Genomic DNA, 20,868 nt, shown 5'->3' with positions numbered 1-20,868 from the left:
AGATGTATAACTTGATGATTTGCTACTGTCTTAGAAAATTTCAAGTATAAGTACAACTTATATTGTTACCCATAGTCACCATGCTATATACTAGATGTTCTGAGAACCAGAAAAGTAAAGCATTCAACATCAAATGGTTAATGTCAGGGCTGGAATTCAACATAAGTTTATAATTCTAAAGTCTACACCGTTTTACCTATGTCCATGCTTTATACTCAAATTTTGGCAAATGCATTATACATGTACAGATCCACATTACATGATTTGATCTGTATCTCACTTCTGTCTGTAAAATGGGTATAAAGAGACCTACTTTGTTGAATTGTATGTCACATGAAAACATACATGTAAAATATGTGCCTGACCCAGAATAAGTCCTTGTTAACCTATAGCTATTATTGTTTTTTTTTTTTTTTTTTTTTGTGGAGACAGAGTCTCACTGTACCACCCTCGGGTAGAGTGCCGTGGCGTCACACGGCTCACAGCAACCTCTTAACTCTTGGGCTTACGCGATTCTCTTGCCTCAGCCTCCCGAGCAGCTGGGACTACAGGCGCCCGCCACAATGTCCGGCTATTTTTTGGTTGCAGTTTGGCCAGGGCTGGGTTTGAACCCGCCACCCTCGGCATATGGGGCCGGCGCCCTACTCGCTGAGCCACAGGCGCCGCCCTATAGCTATTATTGTTAAATCAGAGAAATAATCAGACTTTATCCAGATTCTGTGTTCTCTAGAATTGACCAGATCAAAAATAAAGTTTGTAAAAAACCAGACTTGTGCATTTGTTATGAATATTTGAGACATTTGCCATTACTTTAGTAGGGCAAGGTATTAAGCATCCTATACCAATCCACAAAAACTAAGATGATAAGACTGCTTTCATTATTCAAAGCATATAGAAAAAATCATATGCAGTTGTATGCACTGCACTCTAAAGGGAACGTTGAAAACTTGAAGCAGGTCAAGAAGAGAACAACTGAGGTGTTGAGAGAACTTGCATTTGTGTGGTAAGAAGAAGGTTGTGAGAACTACAGATGTTTAGCTTGGAGAAAAGTGACAGGATGGGAGAGAAGAGGTGAGGCGGTGGACCTGGAAACTACTGTATGTGTGTTCACAAGGCTGCTACTATGTAGGAGACTTACTTTTGGTGGCTCTGGTTAGCAGAACTACAGTCTGTGTATAAAAATTGTCTGAAGATAGATTTTTGCCTTAATTTAAGGAAAAACTTGTCACTTATGACTAATGAATGGAGGAATAGGCTGCCTCAAGAGATAGTGTTCAAGCTAGATTGGATAGCCACTCGTTCTTGTAGGTGTTGCAGTGAGAGATTCATTCATTGAATGAGGATTGGATTAAATGACCTTCAGGTTCCAGTTCTAACACAGAGTCAGTGACTTAAATTCTGATCCCCACTTGCTATCGTAGCTGCATAGATTTGATACTCATGCTAGGAGCATCCTTTTGTATTACCTGTACCAATTGCTATTTCCTTACTACCCTCCTACCTCTGGCAGGTTGTAACAGTCATCATAGCAATAATTTGTAGTGGCTGTCGCCCTCAGGGAACCAGGATACTGTAGATCCATGTAGTTGAAGGGATGTTGAAGTTCATTTAGTTCAGTCTCTTAGACTTAATTTTCTAAGGATATTTGGCCACTTTAGTGGGTACTCATTCAAAGAGCATTATTTTATAATGTTATTCTAAACTGATTAGATTTTTTTACATAAAATTTATTTGTATTAGAAAACCAGCATAGGAAAGCTGACACGTGGGAAGTACTTTTGGGAGGGAGCAAGACAACAGTGGTTATAAGACCTTTTGAAATCAGCTGCCTGCTTTTTAAAGGCCATTTTAGGTTCTGTTCTCTGATATCATTAGCAGAGTATCACCAAAGTAATAACTTTATTAGGCCTAATTAGTTTTTATGTTTTTTCTTTATCTCATATTAGTGAGTTTTTATAAAAATAAAGCTAAAGGACTTTTATTCTTCTTTTCTCACATCTATTTGAGACACTGGCAGTTCTCTTAATGGCTGTCATTGATCAGGAATCTTGTTCCCAAGACTTCATAATTTTATCATAATTTGTATGTTGATCATGAAAAATACAAAACACTCTTCCCCCACCCACCCCTTTTTTGCCATTTTTGTCAGAATTGGTTCCAGAATGGATTCAGTTAGGACTAAAGTTCAGACATACATGTTGATTCAAAGATCAAAGTCCAACAGGTAAAAGGCTAGCACCACTGTGGCCAATCAATGCTGTTTTATTTTTGTGTGGTGTTTAACTAGGGGACATTCTGTATTGACAGGCCACATCTGTGTCAGTTCTGTTTTAGATTAATGTCTTTATTGGGGAATAATTTTTGGCTAATGTAATTACTTTGCAGAATATAACATTATTATTTGATAATATGTTTTTTGGTATTTCGTAATTTGTAGTTGACTAATATGATTCATCTGAAACATATCTGTTTTGCTGTTTTTTTTTTTTTTTTGTAGAGACAGAGTCTCACTTTATGGCCCTTGGTAGTACTCCCAAGAGTACTTCCCACAGCTCACAGCAACCTCCAACTCCTGGGCTTAAGCGATTCTCTTGCCTCAGCCTCCCGAGTAGCTGGGACTACAGGCGCCCGCCACAACGCCCGGCTATTTTTTGGTTGCAGTTTGGCCAGGGCCGGGTTTGAACCTGCCACCCTCGGTATATGGGGCTGGCACCTTACCAACTGAGCCACAGGCGCCGCCCTGTTTTGCTGTTTTTATAATGAAAGTATCTTTATTGTTTTTGAAGGTTATACTGATTTTGAAGGTTATACATGCTCATTGTTTAAAATACAAATAATTTGGAAATGTTTAAAATATAAAGTAGAAGTATTCCAGGTCCACCAGTAATATCTATTACTATTAAGTTTGGTTGGTCCTTACAAATTTACAATACATATATACATTTATATATACGTACATAACCTATATATAATGTTTTTAACATAAATCAGATTATACTTTGCATACTTTCTATAACTTTTAAAAAATTTGATATAGAATGGACATTTTCCCATGGCAATATATACAGAAATGCTAAGGATTTTTAACTGCTGTATGTTACTTGTTTAGCCAATCTTTAATCCCTAATTGGTGGAGATTAGTATGTTTTCTTTTCTTACTGTTAGTATACAGTGTGCATCTTTGTGCCTATATTTCTGAGATGATTTTTTTATCCCAATAATCAAATTCTTAAAAGCAGCAAAGCTGGTCAAAGGACATGTGTTTGAAACTGGTTTTTTTGGAGACAGAGTGTCACTATGTCACCCTCGGTAGAGTACCGTGGCGTCACAGCTCACAGCAACCTCAAACTCTTGGGCTTAAGTGATTCTCTTGCCTCAAGTAGCTGGGACACTATAGGTGCCTGCCACAATGCCCATCTATTTGGTTGCTTTTTTTTTTGGTTGTAGTTGTCATTGTTATTTAGCTGGCCTGAGCTGGATTCGAACCTACTACCAGCCTCGGTGCATGTGGCCGGTGCCTTAACCACTGTGCTACGGGTGCTGAGCCAGTTTTAAACTGTTTTATAATGCCAGATTTTCCTCAAGAAGAAGGTTTACTTGATTTTCATTTCAAATAACATATAAGAATGTTTTTTTCACGAAACAGTCTTCTTCCAGTTATGCATTCAGCACTAATTTTTTAACATTTAACTAGCTTATCTCATACACTAGCTCAGTTCTTGGGGTATTGATCCTAATGTAAACATGTTCTTTATAAAAATATGAACTTGCACGTCTTTTGTATAATCAGGAAAAAAGAAACTAAATCAAAGACAACTATATATTGCAAGAGATAATTCCCTTATAAGAGTTAATATTGGGATTGCTAATTTAATTCAGGGTAATTTATAGACGTTTCTCAGGAGACTTTAAATCCTTGGCCTTTTTGCTGAGATTCTTTGGTATCTCCTAGCTTATTTATTTTTTAAAAGAATTTATTGTAACTGGGAAAATGAATGAAAATTTCTAGAGAGCCATAAAAGTTGAAGCTAAATTGAAGTTAAATTAATTGTATTGATGAGTAGTTAAAAATGTATTTTAAATAAAAGACAGTTTTTAAAACATCTCTTTTAAAATGAACAGGAAATTCTGATGAGGAAGAAAGTGCTTCAGAATCTGAACTTTGGAAGGGTCCACTGCCAGAGACAGATGAAAAATCACAGTAAGTGCTAATACTAAAAGATAATACTTTTAAATCAGTTCAGGAAGCTATAACCACAGCCATTCTTGATAACAGGATAACAGTGAATGAAAAAATTGAACATCATGAATGTCTGTTTAATGCCAAGTACTACCTGGCCTGGTTACGTGGAGTTTGTTCCCAGCCATAGTTTGTTGTCATAAACAGGTAACCCCAGCTTCCTCCTGGTAAATAAATCTTTCATCAGCCAGAGATGACCCTGTGGTCCTTGCTTGGATTTCTTCAGAGAGGATTGTTTACTATCTTCCAGAGTAGCCTGTTCCATGATACTGTGATTATCATAAATCCATACACAGGCGCCCCTTGAAGATTGATTTAGCCAGGTATAGATTTATGCAACACTCATCTGAACCCACAAAAAACAGCTCAGTGCACTCATTATTCTCTTCCTGGAAGAAGAAGTGCTGTCTAAGGTATGGAGGTAGAAAATTACCAGGTCTTGGCATATACTGGAATGTTCACCACTTGAAATTCTCTACTAAAAGGGGATAAAATAATACCCTATAAGAGTTTATGGTGGAGATTAAATAAAGAAAGTAAACCTCTGGTACAATACCTATAAATAGAGTAAGTGTCAGTAAATTTTTATCTCACTTTGTTGGTCCCTAGGTATATGATCCATAAGAGAAATAGACCTGTTGAATCAATTATAACTCATCAATTTAGACTGATTATAAAGCATTTCACTAATTATATGACCGCAGTGTAATAGAATTTTGGGTGCATTGGAGCGGTGGTTTTTTTTTTGTTTGTTTGTTTTGTTTTTTTTAAAGCAAGATTACTTTTTCTCTTTTTCCTTGAGCTCTTTTTTCTCCTGGGGTTTATTATAGGTTGGATTATAAAAAAGCTATTGTTGCAAAAAAAAATATTGCTGTCCAATTTAAACTATATTAATAACTAAATTCCCAGCCACTTATTGAGTACTTCCCCTTGAAAATCTTTATAGCTGAGAATGACAAAATAGGACATAGAGTCAATTCTATGAGTCTGCTCTACAGAATAGGCCGGTTTTTACTATCCAGCTTGATTCCTTGTGCCTAAAAGAAAGAAGAACAATTGCATTCATTTAATTCTCATAATAATTCTGTAAGGGAATATAATTATCTTCATTTTACAGATAAGGAAATAGAGTTCAGAGAAGTTAAGTAACTTGCTCACACAACTAATACTAGTGACTGAGCTAGGACTTAACACCGCCTAACTTGACAACCCATGTCATTATATCACTCTGGCTCCTGGATCTAACATTGTTTTAGTACTTTACAATTTTCATAGAATTTTGATATGTTATAATCTAATTCTCCTTTCAAAGAATTCGATTCTTTATTTTGGATATAATCTTTACTGCTACTAATACATAGTATATTTACTATTTTCAGAGTAATAAAAAACTGTAGCCAAAGTATATTTTTCCCATTTCTGGGAGTAAGACTTGTATTTTTCCTTAAAAATAGCTTCTATTTTATTTATTTCTTTTCTTTTCTTGGCAGTTTTTTTGTTTGTTTGTTTTTGTTTTTGTTGGCCAGGGCTGGGTTTGAACCTGCCACCTCTAGTATATAGGGCTGGTGCCCTACTCCTTTGAGCCACAGGCGCCACCCTATTTATTTCTTAAGTACATTGGAGTGAAATGGGAATGAAAGAAGGTATAATGTAAACCAAAAAAGTAAAGAAAAACAATGACATTTCACAAAGTACTTCAATGCAAAATCTTAAGTAATAACTTTAGGAGTGCCATTATACAAAATATTTTAATTTTAATCAATTTGGGAGTAGTTATTATTTGAGAAAATAAGAATTAATTGATAGCTGACTCTCAGAACTATATTGATAAATAGAAGAATCAGCCAATTATGTCTAAAGTAATTAATCTCATATAATGTGTTACTAATTTTTTTACTCTAGATTTTTATTCAAAATACATACTTTTTCTTTTAAATAGGGAAGAAGAATTTGATGAGTATTTTCAGGATTTGTTCCTGTGAAATGGAAGAGAGAAGTCAATATTCTTTCATGTGAAAGTACATTTTGAAACTTCATTAAAGTTTTTCCTACGAGGTGCAGCTTGAGTGGTTTGTCTTTGGAAATAAAAATCCAGGTATTCTCAGGTGTTACATGCTTTAGAAGTTCATTAATTCTATTAGAGACACTTTTCCTTGTCCCTTATATATCTTTTTGTTCGCTTATATACAATTCTGTTTCATCTGTAGCTCCCAGAGAATGGAGCCAGTATTCTGTACAGAGATTCCATCGTTCCTACATTTTGCAGGGTTTTTTTTCACTGATTCCTGTGAGAGTTTATCTTCCCTTGCCTCAATTATTTTAAATTATTAGGATTAGTGGTGTCTGACAAAAATACAGTAAACTAAGTATGTCTCTAACCTTTTTCCTTCCCTCTTATACACTGACATCCTTCTTTTAAGCATCTGCTTTCCCATTACCACTAATTTCATGTTTTGGAGGATTTTTTTGCTTGCTTTTCTCTTGTTTCCTTCTCACCTACCACTTAAGATAGCTTGTTATCAAATTTGACTTCCTGGGGTATGGGTAAGTTACTATTAAGTAAATTATTACCACGGGGAGCCAGTGAGGTGCAGTAGTCTAAAGTAATACATGTGTTCACAAAATTGACTCCCCAACAGAGATTATGCAGTATGATAATTTAACTGAATAATACTACATGTATATAGCTGTAGCTGTATTTTAAAAAAAATCTTGAGAAGACACTTGAGTTGGTGAATTAAGAAAGGATGTGAGTTGGTGAATAAGAAAATGATCATTGCATACAAATTATTTTATTGAAGACACCCTATTTTAAATAACATTTAAACATGGAATGATTGGCATTAAACTGCAAAATAAGTAATTTAGTGTCTTATTTTATTTATTTATTTTTTTTGTAGAGACAGAGTCTCACTGTACCGCCCTCGGGTAGAGTGCCGTGGCATCACACAGCTCACAGCAACCTCTAACTCTTGGGCTTACGCGATTCTCTTGCCTCAGCCTCCCGAGCAGCTGGGACTACAGGCGCGTGCCACAATGCCCGGCTATTTTTCTGTTGCAGTTTGGCGGGGGCTGGGTCCGAACCCGCCACCCTTGGCGTATGGGGCCGGTGCCCTACTCACTGAGCCACAGGCGCCGCCCTAGTGTCTTATTTTAAAATGGTTATTTAGTATCAGAGATTTTGCTTTTATAAAACAGTTGTTATTTACTAATTCCACAAATATTTATTAGGCTTCCATTATGCATAAGGCCCTGTGCTAGGCATTGCTATAAATAATTATGCATCATTTCTGACCTTTATTCAGAAAACAATATATCAGTGTGGGTTTATCACTATCATTTATTGTTTGATAGTCCCCTCATTTCTGGAAGAAATTGTGTTTTTTTCCAATTTACTACTTATAGTGAATAAAAAGGAATTTTGATTTCTGAGGAAAAAGTGTTTAAAATGTTTGAAGTGTCTAGCAGCAGAATTGAGAGTAGTGGTAGAATATATGTAGTTGAATATTCTTATGATAAAAATACAGTCATAGTTAAATGGTCATCAGAAAATAAAATTTCTGCAAAATTAAATAACTAGGAAGACTAAAGACTATTTTTTTTAATTTTATTGAAATTAATATGAGGGTACAATATTTAGGTTACATTGTTCTCACTTCCAGAGTAAATTTGCATTTGTAGAAGAGCCCCTCACCCAGGGGGCGTGTTCTACACCCTCACAATGTGCACAGTAGGTGAGATCCCGCCTCCCACCCTCCCTCCTTCTGCCTTGTGTCCTCCTCCCTCCCCCCTCATGCTTCCCTCTACCCCAAACTGGACCATAATAGTGTTTTATTGTTCTTAGGATAATATAATTGTTTATATATTGATTTCATATTAGTATGGAGTACCTTGGATATTTATTTATTTTTCCATTGTTACAATACTTTACTAAGAAGAATGTATTTCAACTCCATCCAGGTAAATGTAAAAGATGTAAAGTCTCCATTTTTTTTAATGGCTGAATAATATTCCATGGTGTACATATACCACAGTTTATTGATCCATTCATGGGTTGGTGGGCACTTAGGTTGCTTCCATGACTTGGCGATTATGAATTGAACCTCAATAAACATTCTAGTGCAAATGTCTTTGTGGTTAAAATAATCTTCTGGGTAGCAATAAAAAGCAATAGGATTACAGGATCAAATGGAAGGTCATTTAGATCTTTGAAGTGTCTCCATACTTCTCTCCAAAAAGGCTATATTAGTTTGCAATCCCACAAACAGTGTAGAAGTGTTCCCTTCTCTGCACATCCACACCAACATCTGGTGTTTGGGGACTTTGTGATGTGGGCTAATCTTGCTGGCATTAGGTGGTATCTTAGAGTGGTTTTGATTTGCATTTCTCTGATGATTAAAGACGATGAGCATTTTTTCATGTGTTTGTTGGCCATTCATCTGTCATTCTCAGAGAAGTTTCTGTTCAAATCTCTTGCCCACTTACAGAGAGGGTTGTTGGCACTTTTCTTCTTTTTTTTTTTTTTTTGAGACAGAGCCTCAAGCTCTTGCCCCAGGCAGAGTGCCGCAGCACCACAGCCCACAGCAACCTCCAACTCCTGGGCTCAAGAGACTCTCCTGCCCCAGCCTCCCAAACAGACAGGATCACAGTCCCGCCACAATGCCCAGCCATTCCTTGGCTATAGTTGTCATCGCTGTTCGGCAGGCCCAGGCTGGACTCGAACCTGCCAGCTCCAGTGCATGTGGCTGACGCCCCAGCCACACAAGCCACAGGCACTGAGCCTTGGCACTTTTCTTATTTGAGTTCTCTATAGATTCTAGTTATCAGGCCTTTGTCAGATTCATAACATGCAAAAATCTTCTCCCATTCTGAGGGCTGTCTGTTTGCTCTGTTTGTGGCACTTCTGGCTATGCAAAAGTTTTTTTAGCTTAATCAAGTCCCAGTTATTTATTTTTGGTGTTGCTGCAATTCTTAGGGGCGTCTTCCTCATAAAGTTTTTTCCCAGGCCAATATCTTCAAGCATTTTTCCCCACACTTTCTTCTAGAATTTTTGTTGTTTTGTGCCTTTTGGTTTTTTTTTTTTTTGCAGTTTTTGGCCAGGGCTGAGTTTGAACCCACCACCTCCGGCATATGGGGCCAGCACCTTACTCCACTGAACCACAGGCACTTTTTTTTATTGAGACAGTCTCAAGCTGTCGCCCTTAGTAGTATGCCATGGTGTCACAGCTCACAGCAACCTCAAGCTCTTAGGCTTAAGTGATTCTCTTGCCTCAGTCTCCCAAGTAGCAGGGACTACAGCTGCCCATCAGAACACCCCGCTGTTTTTTGTTTGTAGTTGTCATTGTTGTTTGGCAGTACCAAACTGGGTTTGAACTGCGAGCTCTGGTGTATATGGCTGGCCCCCTAGCCACTGAGCTACAGGTGCCAAGCCTATTGTTTCTTGTCTTAAATTTAGATCTTTTATCCAATGGGAATCGATTTTTGTTAGTGGTAAGATATGCGGATCCAGTTTCAGTCTTCTGCATGTGGATAACCAGTTCTAGGACCATTTGTTAAATAAGGATTCTTTTCCCCATTGCATGTTTTTGTTAGGCTTATCAAAGATTAAATAAATGATGATACATGACTGGGTTCATCTCTAGATTCTCTATCCTATTCCATAGATCTGTGTCTCTCTTTTAATGCCAGTACCATGCTGTTTTGATTACTATAGCCTTGTAATATAACCTGAAGTCTGGCAACATGATGCCTCCAGATTTGTTTTTCTTTCTAAGAACTGTATTTGCTCTTTGGGGTTTTTTCTGGTTCCATATGAATCGAAGTACTATTTTTTCAATATCTTTAAAGTATATATTGGTGCTTTGATGGGGATTGCATTAAATCTGTAGATTGCTTTGGGTAATTATGGACATTTTGATGATGTTGATTTCTTCCCAGCCATGAGCATGAGATGGTCTTCCATTTGTTGACATCATCTGCTATTTCCTTTCTCAAAGTTTCATAATTCTCTTCATAGAGATCTTTCTTTCTTTCTCTTTCTCTCTTTCTTTCTTTTTTATTATTGGGGATTCATTGAGGGTACAATGAGCCAGGTTACACTGATTGCATTTGTTAGGTAAAGTCCCTCTTGCAATTGTGTCTTGCCCCCAGAAGGTGTGGTACACACCAAGGCCCCCCCCGTCCCTCTCTCTGCTCTTCTTTTCCTCACCCCTCCCTCCTCCTTTCTCTCTTTGTTCTCCCCTTCCCCCACCCCCACCATGACCTTAATTGTCATTAATTGTCCTCATAACAAAATTGAGTACATAGGATTCATGCTTCTTCATTCTTGTGAAGCTTTACTAAGAATAATGTCTTCCACTTCCATCCAGGTTAATACGAAGGATGTAAAGTCTCCATTTTTTTAATAGCTGAATAGTATTCCATGGTATACATATAACACAGCTTGTTAATCCATTCCTGAGTTGGTGGGCATTTAAGCTGTTTCTACATTTTGGCGATTGTAAATTGAGCTGCAATAAACAGTCTAGTACAAGTGTCCTTATGATAAAAGGATTTTTTTCCTTCTGAGTAGAAGCCCAGTAATGGGATTGCAGGATCAAATGAGAGGTCTAGCTTGAGTGCTTTGAGGTTTCTCCATACTTCCTTCCAGAAAGGTTGTACTAGTTTGCAGTCCCACCAGCAGTGTAAAAGTGTTCCCTTCTCTCCACATCCACGCCAGCATCTGCAGTTTTGAGATTTTGTGATGTGGGTCATTCTCACTGGCGTTAGATGATATCTCAGGGTTGTTTTGATTTGCATTTCTCTAATAGACAGGGATGATGAACATTTTTTCATATGTTTATTAGCCATTCGTCTGTCTTCTTTAGAGAAGGTTCTATTCATGTCTCTTGCCTATTGATACATGGGTTTGTTGGCTTTTTTTATGTGGATTAATTTGAGTTCTCTATAGATTCTAGTTAACAAGTTTTTGTCTGATTCAAAATATGCAAATATCCTTTCCCATTGTGTAGGTAGTCTGTTTGCTTTGGTGTTTGTCTCCTTAGCTGTACAGAAGCTTTTCAGTTTAATGAAGTCCCATTTCTTTATTTTTGTTGTTGCAATTGCCATGGCAGTCTTCTTCATGAAGTCTTTCCCCATGCCAGTATCTTCCAGTGTTTTTCCTATGCTTTCTTTGAGGATTTTTATTGTTTCATGCCTTAAATTTAAGTCCTTTATCCATCTTGAATCCATTTTTGTGAGTGGGGAAAGGTGTGGGTCCAGTTTCAGTCTTTTACATGTGGATATCCAGTTCTCCCAACACCATTTACTGAATAGAGAGTCTTTCCCCCAAGGTATTCTTGTTTGGTTTATCAAAGATTAGATAGGTTGTAAGATGTTAGTTTCATTTCCTAGTTTTCTATTCCATTCCAAGTGTCTATGTCTCTATTTTTGTGCCAGAACCATGCTGTCTTGACCACTGTGGCTTTGTAGTGCAGCCTAAAATCTGGTATGGTGATGCCCTTGGCTTTATTTTTATTACTAAGAACTTCCTTAGCTATATGGGTTTTTTTCTGGTTCCATATAAAATGCAGAATCATTTTTTCCAAGTCTTGAAAGTGTGATGTTGGTATTTTAATAGGAATGGCATTGAATAGGTAGATTGCTTTGGGAAGTATAGACATTTTAACAATGTTGATTGTTCCAATCCATGAGCATGGTATGTTCCTCTATTTGTTAATATCCTCTGCTATTTCCTTTCTGAGGATTTCATAATTTTCTTTATAGAGGTCCTTCACTTCCTTCGTTAGGTATATTCCTAGGTATTTCATTTTCTTTGAAACTATGGTGAAGGGAGTTGTGTCCTTAATTAGCTTCTCATCTTGACTGTTATTGGCATATACAAAGGCTACTGACTTGTGGACATTGATTTTATATACTGAAACATTACTGTATTTTTCTGATGACTTCCAGGAGTCTTGTGGTTGAGTCTTTGGGATTCTCTAAGTATAAGATCATGTCGTCAGCAAAGAGGGAGAGTGTGACCTCCTCTGCTCCCATTCGGATGCCCTTTATTTTCTTGTCTTGCCTAATTGTATTGGCTAGAACTTCCAGCACTATGTTGAATAGTAAAGTTAACAGGACAACCTTGTCTGGTTCCAGTTCTAAGAGGAAAAGCTTTCAGTTTTACTCCATTCAGTAAAATATTAGCTGTGGGTTTGTCATAGAGAGCTTCAGTCAGTTTTAGAAAGGTGCCACCTATGCCTATACTCTTCCGTGTTCTAATTAGAAACGGATCCTGGATTTATCGAATGCTTTTTCTGCATCTATTGAGAGGATCATATGATCTTTATTTTTGCCTTTGTTAATATGGTGGATAACGTTTATGGACTTGCATATGTTAAACCAGCCTTGCATCCCTGGGATGAAACCTACTTGATCGTGATGTGTGACTTTTTTGATGATAAGCTGTAATCTATTGGCTAGGATTTTATTGAGAATTTTTGCATCTATATTCATGAGTGAGATTGGTCTGAAATTCTCCTTTTTGGTTGGGTCTTTTCCTGGTTTTGGTATCAGGGTGATGTTTACTTCACAGAACCTGTTGGGGTAGATTCCTTCTTCCTCGATTTTTTGGAATAATTTCTGCAGTACAGGAATAAGCTCTTCCTTGAAGGTTTGATAGAATTCTGGTGTGAAACCGTCTGGACCAGGGCATTTTTTGGTTGGAAGCTTTTTTATTGTTTCTTTAATCACAGTGCTTGAAATTGGTCTGTTCAGGAGCTCTATTTCTTCCTGGCTAAGTCTAGGGAGATGGTGTGATTCCAAATATTTATCCAGTTCCTTCACATTGTCAGATTTCTGGGCATAGAGTTTCTGGTAGTATTCAGAGATGATCTCTTGTATCTCTGTGGGATCAGTTGTTATTTCCCCTTTATCATTTCTGATTGAGGTTACTAGAGATTTTACTTTTCTATTTCTTGTTAGTCTGGCCAATGGTTTATCTATTTTATTTATTTTTTTCAAAAAACCAACTCCTTGTTTCATTAATTTTCTGAATGATTCTTTTGTTTTCAATTTCATTGATCTCTGATTTGATTTTGGAGATTTCTTTTCTTCTACTGGGTTTAGGCTTAGATTATTCTTTTTCTAATTCCATAAGATAGCTTGTGAGTTTGTTGATGTGTTCTCTTTCTGTTTTTCGAATGTAGGCATCTAAAGCGATAAATTTTCCTCTCAAAACTGCTTTTTCCGTATCCCAGAGGTTTTGGTAGCTTGTGTCTTCATTGTTGTTATGCTCAAGGAAGTTAATGATTTCCTGTTTTATTTCTTCCAGCACCCATCTGTTATTCAACAGAAGGTTGTTTAATTTCCATGCCTTTGTGTGGGGTTGAACGTTTTTGTTAGAGTTGAGTTCCACCTTTAGTGCCTTATGGTCTGAGAAGATACAAGGTAAAATTTCAATTCTTTTGATTCTTTTGATAATTTGTTTTGTGTCCCAGGATATGATCAATTTTGGAGAATGTTCCATGGGGTGATGAGAAGAATGTATATTCTTTATCTTTGGGATGGAGTGTTCTATATGCGTCTGTCAAGCACAGTTGTTCTAGGGTCTCATTTAAATCTCTTACATCTTTGTTTAATTTCAGTTTAGAGGATCTGTCCAGCTCTGTATGAGGAGTGTTAAAGTCCCCTGTTATTATGGTATTATCGGATATCATATTGCTCAAACTGAGTAAGATCTGGGAATCTGGGAGCATTTAAGTTGGGTGCATAAATACTTAGAATTGCAACGTCTTCTTGTTGTATTTTTCCCTTGACCAATATAAAGTGACCATCTTTGTCTTTTTTGACTTCAGTTGCTTTAAATCCACATGTATCTGAAAATAAGATTGCAACTCTTCTTTTCTTCTGAATTCCATTTGCCTGAAAAATTGTCTTCCAACCCTTGACTCGGAGTTTTAATTTGTCTTTTGAAGCCAGGTGTGTTTCTTGCAGACAGCAAATGTATGGCTTGTGTTTTTTAATCCAGTCAGCCAATCTATGTCTCTTCAGTGGGGAATTCAAGCCATTAACATTTATTGAAATAATTGATAAGTGTGGTAGTATTCTATTCATCTTATTTTGTGAGAGTCCACTGCTTAGTTTTATCTTTTGCCTCAGTGTGGAGGTTAGGTTCTGTCCTTTAATTTCTGAGTTCTTATTTGGCTGTTGATCCATTGTGATGGTCAGTGTGTAGAACAGGTTGAAGTATGTCCTGGAGAGCTTGTCTTGTTGTGGCAAATTTCCTCAATGTTTGTATATCCGTAAATGATTTGATTTCTCAGTCAATTTTGAAGCTTAGCTTAGCAGGGTACAGAATTCTGGGCTGGAAATTGTTCTGTTTAAGTAGATTAAAGGTAGATGACCATTGTCTTCTTGCTTGGAAAGTTTCATTAGAGAAGTCTGTGGTCACTCTGATGGATTTGCCCCTGTAGGTCAACTGGCGCTTACTCCTGGCAGCTTGCAGAATCTTTTCTTTTGTCTTGACTTTGGACAGGTTCATCACAGTGTGTCTTGGAGAAGCTCAGTTACAGTTGAGGGGACCTGGGGTCCGATATCCCTCTGAAAGCAGTGTGTCAGAATCTTTGGTGATATGTGGGAAATTTTCATTTATAATATTCTCTAGTATGGCTTCCATTCCTCTGAGGCCTTCTTCTTCCCCTTCTGGGATTCCTGTTACTCGTATGTTGGAACGCTTCATAAAGTCCCATAATTCTGACAGTGAACGTTCTGCTTTCTCTCTCTTCTTTTCTGCCTCTTTAACTATCTGAGTTATCTCAAGAACTTTGTCCTCTACCTCTGAAATTCTTTCTTCTGCATGGTCTAGCCTGTTGTTGATACTTTCCATTGCATCTTTAAGTTCCCTAATTGACTGCTTCAGTTCCTTCAGCTCCACTATGTCCTTTCTATATTCTTCATATCGTTCATCTCTTATTTGATTCTGTTTTTGGATTTCCTTTTGGTTATTTTCCCCTTTATTAGCAGTTTCCTTCATTGTTTCCATCATTTCCTTCATTGTTTTCATCATGTGTATTCTAAATTCCCTTTCTGTCATTCCTAACATTTCTTTATAGGTAGAATCCTCTGCAGGAGCTACTTCATGGTCCCTTGGAGGGGTTGCTCTGGACTGGTTCTTCATGTTGCCTGGAGTTTTCTGCTGATTCTTCCTCATGAGTGATTTCTTTTATCTGTTTCCTTGCCCTAATTTTCCTTTCACTTCCTTTTGTTCTTTAAGTTCCCGTGCCTGTGGACTAAGGTTTCGATGAGTCCTTTTGGTACAGTACCAGAAGGATGAGAAGGTTGAAGAGCAAGAAGGGATAAAAGAAAGAAAGAAAGAACGAAAAGAAAATAGAGAAAGGAGAGGGTGTGGGAAAAGGGAATATTGACAAAAAGAAAAGAGGCACAGAAAGAGGGAGACAGAGCAATATAGATGTACAGTAGGGTACTTTGACACAATCTTAAAAAAACCCCAACCTCTGGGGTGCCCGGTTGCGTGGTTCCCTTGAGGTCAGCAACTCTTTGCTAACCTGATCGGACACAGTATCCCACCTCCACCAAGTAGAGAGGAAAGACAAAAATGCTATAAACCATACCAAAACAAGCAAACAGAAAACTTTACGGGATAAAATTGGGTGAAAAAGCAAATAATAGGGGTAGAAACACTAGCAAAAATGAAGTTGTAATTATTGAAAAAGGCAGCAATGGGAAATTATATTTAAACTGGAAAAATGGAGAAAGAAAAAGAAAAGAAAAAATCTGTATGGAAAAGATTGAAATTAAAATAACAACAAAATAAAAAACAACACCAAAAACAAAGCAGTATATATATCTTGTTGAATATTGTCTGGGCAACAGGTGGTCTTCTGGGGTATGAGATGTTAATCACAATGCTGATATGACTAGAGGCCTCCACTGATTTCTCAAACCACACAGGGTGGACACCCTAAATCTCTCTTCAGCCCTCTTAAAAGGGACTTTAAACTTCTAAACTTGGCTAAACAGAAACTTTCCCAGGAAAGTACTTGTCTCTGGGATCACTGGTGAAGTGGCTATCCACTTACTCAGTGTGCCAAAACCGGTCTCACTCTGCCCCTGAGGGTTAAGGCTATAAGGCGGCTCAGTCCCCACCTTTAGGCTGCTTAGTCACTAGGTTACCATCTCCTGCCAGATCCTTGCTCTGCAATCCTGAGGGCAGAGCTTGCAGGGGCAGTTCTCTCACAATGGCTCTCTGGGGCCCTAGACAATGCCCAAAGTTGTCCGCACTTCTGCTCAAGCTCTCCCCAAGGCAGTTCAACTGAGTGCCAAGTCCAAAAACACCAAAACAGTTCACAGGTAAGGCCTTTCCGGTTTGCATTCTCGTTGCTGCTGTGCTTATAGCTGCCGGCAGGATTAAACTGATAGAACACATGTGACCACTTGCCAGTTTTCCACTGTTTTTGTTCTCTTCTTAGGGTCCAGAAGTCTCTTGCTGACTCCCTGTATCCTCAAAGGGATGATTATAGGCAGATACCACCAGCCAGAGATTCCTGGAGTCTTATCTTCCCAGACTCATGGTGCCCAGTTGCAGGGAAGCTGTTATTCGGCCGCCATCTTGCTCTCACATCCCCCCCATAGAGATCTTTCATGTCTTTTGTTAGATACATTCCCAGGTATTTCATCTTCTTCGGTGTTATTGTAAAAGGAATAGAGTCTTTGATTTTGTTCTGAGCTTGACAGTTGTTGACGTAAAAGAAGGCTACTGATTTGTGGGTATTGATTTTGTAAACTGAGATGCTGTATTCCTTGATCCCTTCTAAGAGCTTTGTAGTTGAGTCCCTGGGGTTTTCCAGGTATAAGATCATGTTATCTGCGAAAAGTGAGAATTTGATCTCCTCTGTTCCCATTTGGATTCCTTTGATCTTGTCTTGCCTGATTGCAATGGCTAGGACTGCCCACACTATGTTAAATAGCACTGGAGACAGTGGGCATCCTTGTCTTGTTCCAGATTTGAGTGGAAATGCTTTCAGTTTTACTGCATTCAATATGATATTGGCCTCTTATCACAGCGGTTCTCAACCTGTGGGGTCAGACAACCCTTTCACAGGGGTCACCTAAATACATGCTGCATATCAGATATTTACATTACAATTTGTAACAGTAGCAAAATTACAATTATGAAGTAGCAATGAAAATAATTTTATGGTTGGGGTCACCACAACATGAGGAACTGTATTAAAGGGTCACGGCATTAGAAAGGTTGAGAACCACTGCTCTATCAGCTTAAGGAATGTTCCTTCTAAGCCTATTTTCTTGAGTGTTTTTATCATGAAAGGATGCTGGATATTGGCAGAAGCCTTTTCTGCACCCATTGAAAGAATAACATGGTCCTTGTTTTTGATTTTGTTTATGTGGTGTATTATATTTATAGATATGCATATGTTGAACCAACCTTGTATCTCTGGGATAAAACTCACTTGTCATGGTGTATAACCTTTTTAATATGTTGTATTCTGTTTACTAATATCTTGTTGAATATTTTATTCATTAATGATATTGGTCTATAGTTTTCTTTTTCCTGGTTTGGGGATCAGGGTAATATTTGCTTCATAGACTGCGTTGGGGAGGATTCCTTCTTTCTCTATATTTTGGAAAAGTTTATGCATTATAGGAACTAGTTCCTCTTTGAAGGTTTGATAGAATTTTGGTATGAAACCATCTGGTCCAGGGCTTTTCTTTTTTGGGAGATTTTATATAATTAATGCTATTTCAATACTTAATATTGTTCTATTCAAGATTTCTAAATCTTTTTGGTTGAGTTTTGGAAGGTACTATGCTTCCAGATAACGGTCCATCTCCTGTACATATTCATATGTCTGGGCATAGAGTTTTTTGTAGTAATTGTTGAGAATCTTTTGTATTTCTGTGGCATCTGTCATTATTTCCCTTTTATCATTTCTGAATGTAGTTATTAGAGATCTTGTTTTTCTGTTTCTGGTTAGTCTAGTCAAGGGTTTATCAATTTCATTAATCTTTTCAAAGAACCAACTTTTTGTTTTGCTGATCTTTTGAATAATTCTTTTGTTTTCAGTTTCATTTAGTTTTGCTCTACTTTTGGTTATTTCTTTTCTTCTGCTGCCTTTAGGAGTTCTTCCTTTTCCAGTTGCTTGAGATGGCCCATTAGGTTGCCGAATTGCTCTCTTTCTGTTTTCTTGAAGGCATCTAATGCTATAAATTTCCCTCTAAGACTGCCTTTGCAGTATCACACAGGTTTTGATAGTTTGTGTCTCCATTATCATTTTGTTCTAGAAATATAATGATCTCCTTTTTGATCTTGTCTATGACCCAGCTATCATTCAGCATAAGGTTATTTAGTTTCCATGATTTTATTTGAGTATGAAGATTTCTGTTGCTGTTGAGTTCATCTTTTATCCCATGATGGTCTGAGAAGATACAGGGGATACTTTCTATTGTTTTGAATTTGTTAAGATTAGCCTTGTGACCTAAGATATGATCAATTTTGGAAGATGATCTGTGGGCTGATGAGAAAAATGTATATTCAGTTTTGTTAGGATAAAATGTTCTATAAATGTCTGTTAAGCCCCTTTGTTATAGGGTCTTGTTTAAGTCCATTATTTCTTTGTGTAGTTTCTGCTTGGAGGATCTGTCCAGTACTAAAGACTCATTAAAAATAGATACATATACAGTACTTGGTATTGCAAATATGGTCTATGACATCAACTTTGTGCATAGATTTTTTTTTCTCTCTCTTTTTTTTTTTTTATTGTTGGGGATTCATTGAGGGTACAATAAGCCAGTTACACTGATTGCAATTGTTAGGTAAAGTCCCTCTTGCAATCATGTCTTGCCCCCATAAAGTGTGACACACACTAAGGCCCCACCCCCCTCCCTCCATCCCTCTTTCTGCTCCCCCCCCATAACCTTAATTGTCATTAATTATCCTCATATCAAGATTGAGTACATAGGATTCATGCTTCTCCATTCTTGTGATGCTTTACTAAGAATAATGTCTTCCACTTCCATCCAGATTAATACGAAGGAAGTAAAGTCTCCATTTTTTTTAATGGCTGAATAGTATTCCATGGTATACATATACCACAGCTTGTTAATCCATTCCTGGGTTGGTGGGCATTTAGGCTGTTTCCACATTTTGGCGATTGTAAATTGAGCTGCAATAAACAGTCTAGTACAAGTGTCCTTATGATAAAAGGATTTTTTTCCTTCTGGGTAGATGCCCAGTAATGGGATTGCAGGATCGAATGGGAGGTCTAGGTTGAGTGCTTTGAGGTTTCTCCATACTTCCTTCCAGAAAGGTTGTACTAGTTTGCAGTCCCACCAGCAGTGTAGAAGTGTTCCCTTCTCTTCACATCCACGCCAGCATCTGCAGTTTTGAGATTTTGTGATGTGGGCCATTCTCACTGGGGTTAGATGATATCTCAGGGACGTTTTGAAGATTTTAATCATTATATAAGATCATAACACTTAATCTATTCATACACAATGGCAGATAATTGGGGGTCATAATTTTAAAGAGCTTTTGAAAAGACCTCTAAGATGGTGAGTTTAAAAATTAATTCTCCTACTTATCTATCTCAAACTTTGCTATAGTGCAGTCAGTAGTGGTCAGCAGACTATTGGTGTGGGGTGTTTGAAGTTTTGATTTCTCAAATTTGGCTCTTAGGCAAAGTTCATATATTTGGCAGACTTTCAGTGGTGGGACATCTCTACCCTCAGTTCCATTTCCAATGACTGAGGAGGGGAAGTTGTTCGAGTGTCTGATATTTTAGGGACCAAAATTAATAATGATCCTAGAAGTGGAATTTGAAAATTATTTTGAGCAATGGAAACGAGATAGTGAACACATCACTTATCCGAGGTGATAACTTTAATAAGCAATACTGATTTGAATGTCTATATGAGACACTCAGTCATTACTCATTTATACCTAGTTGTGATAACATTTATTCAGAATGTCATTCATTCATATTTACTGAGTGTCTATATTGTGCCAGCCCCTACTCTAGGTGCCAACATGAAACAGTGAACAAAACAAAATAGGCAAAAATCCTTCCTTATGAACTTTACATTCTAATGTAACAGAAGCGATCTTATGATTCTGAGTACCTCACTTGTAAAAATATAACAAATAGTAATTTATGCCTTGGCTGCTTAAAGATTATTCTAAAACAAATTTGAAATTCATACATCTTTGATTAAATTCATTACAATTTAGATCTCTTTTGACAAAAGAACCTGTGGTAAATATTAGTATTTGGTATGACTGTTAATTTGTTTTCTGAATTTGTTCATAATTATAAATAAGTAAAGGAAAAAAATCTTAAATTTCTCTAATACCAGACAAACATGTAGTAAAAATAGTTAATAAGCAATACTGATTTGATTCTTAGCAATACTGATCCTTAGATTCTTTTGACAATTCAATATTTAGAATGCTTGGTAGATAGGTCTATTAATCATTTTGAAAAAGTAATCTCAGTTGAAGTCATTCCAAACAGCTTTGGATAATGAAGCTCTTGTATAGTGAAATCATATCCTTTCTTAATAATGTACAATATTTATTAGCTAATCTAACTTGTATTAAGGTTATCCAG

General features: G+C 37.2%; 1 protein-coding gene across 3 annotated transcripts in view; it reads left to right on the top strand.

Moving 5' to 3' along the window:
- Nucleotides 1-6,294, top strand: part of LOC128580632 (protein FRA10AC1) — a 41,092-nt gene extending 34,798 nt beyond the window's left edge. For all 3 annotated transcript variants that reach the window (XM_053582742.1, XM_053582743.1, XM_053582744.1), the window contains 2 exons: nt 4,123-4,201; nt 6,180-6,294. In XM_053582742.1, the coding sequence (XP_053438717.1) occupies nt 4,123-4,201; nt 6,180-6,222 (122 nt within the window). In that variant the 3' untranslated portion in view covers nt 6,223-6,294. The remainder of the gene's footprint in view (nt 1-4,122; nt 4,202-6,179) is intronic.
- Nucleotides 6,295-20,868: the final 14,574 nt, after the last annotated feature.

The sequence above is a fragment of the Nycticebus coucang genome, chromosome 3 (assembly GCF_027406575.1).
Source record: "Nycticebus coucang isolate mNycCou1 chromosome 3, mNycCou1.pri, whole genome shotgun sequence".
NCBI classification, from domain to species: domain Eukaryota; kingdom Metazoa; phylum Chordata; class Mammalia; order Primates; family Lorisidae; genus Nycticebus; species Nycticebus coucang.
The sequence above is the reverse complement of the archived record's forward strand: the minus strand, read 5'-3'. Positions and strand labels throughout refer to the sequence as shown.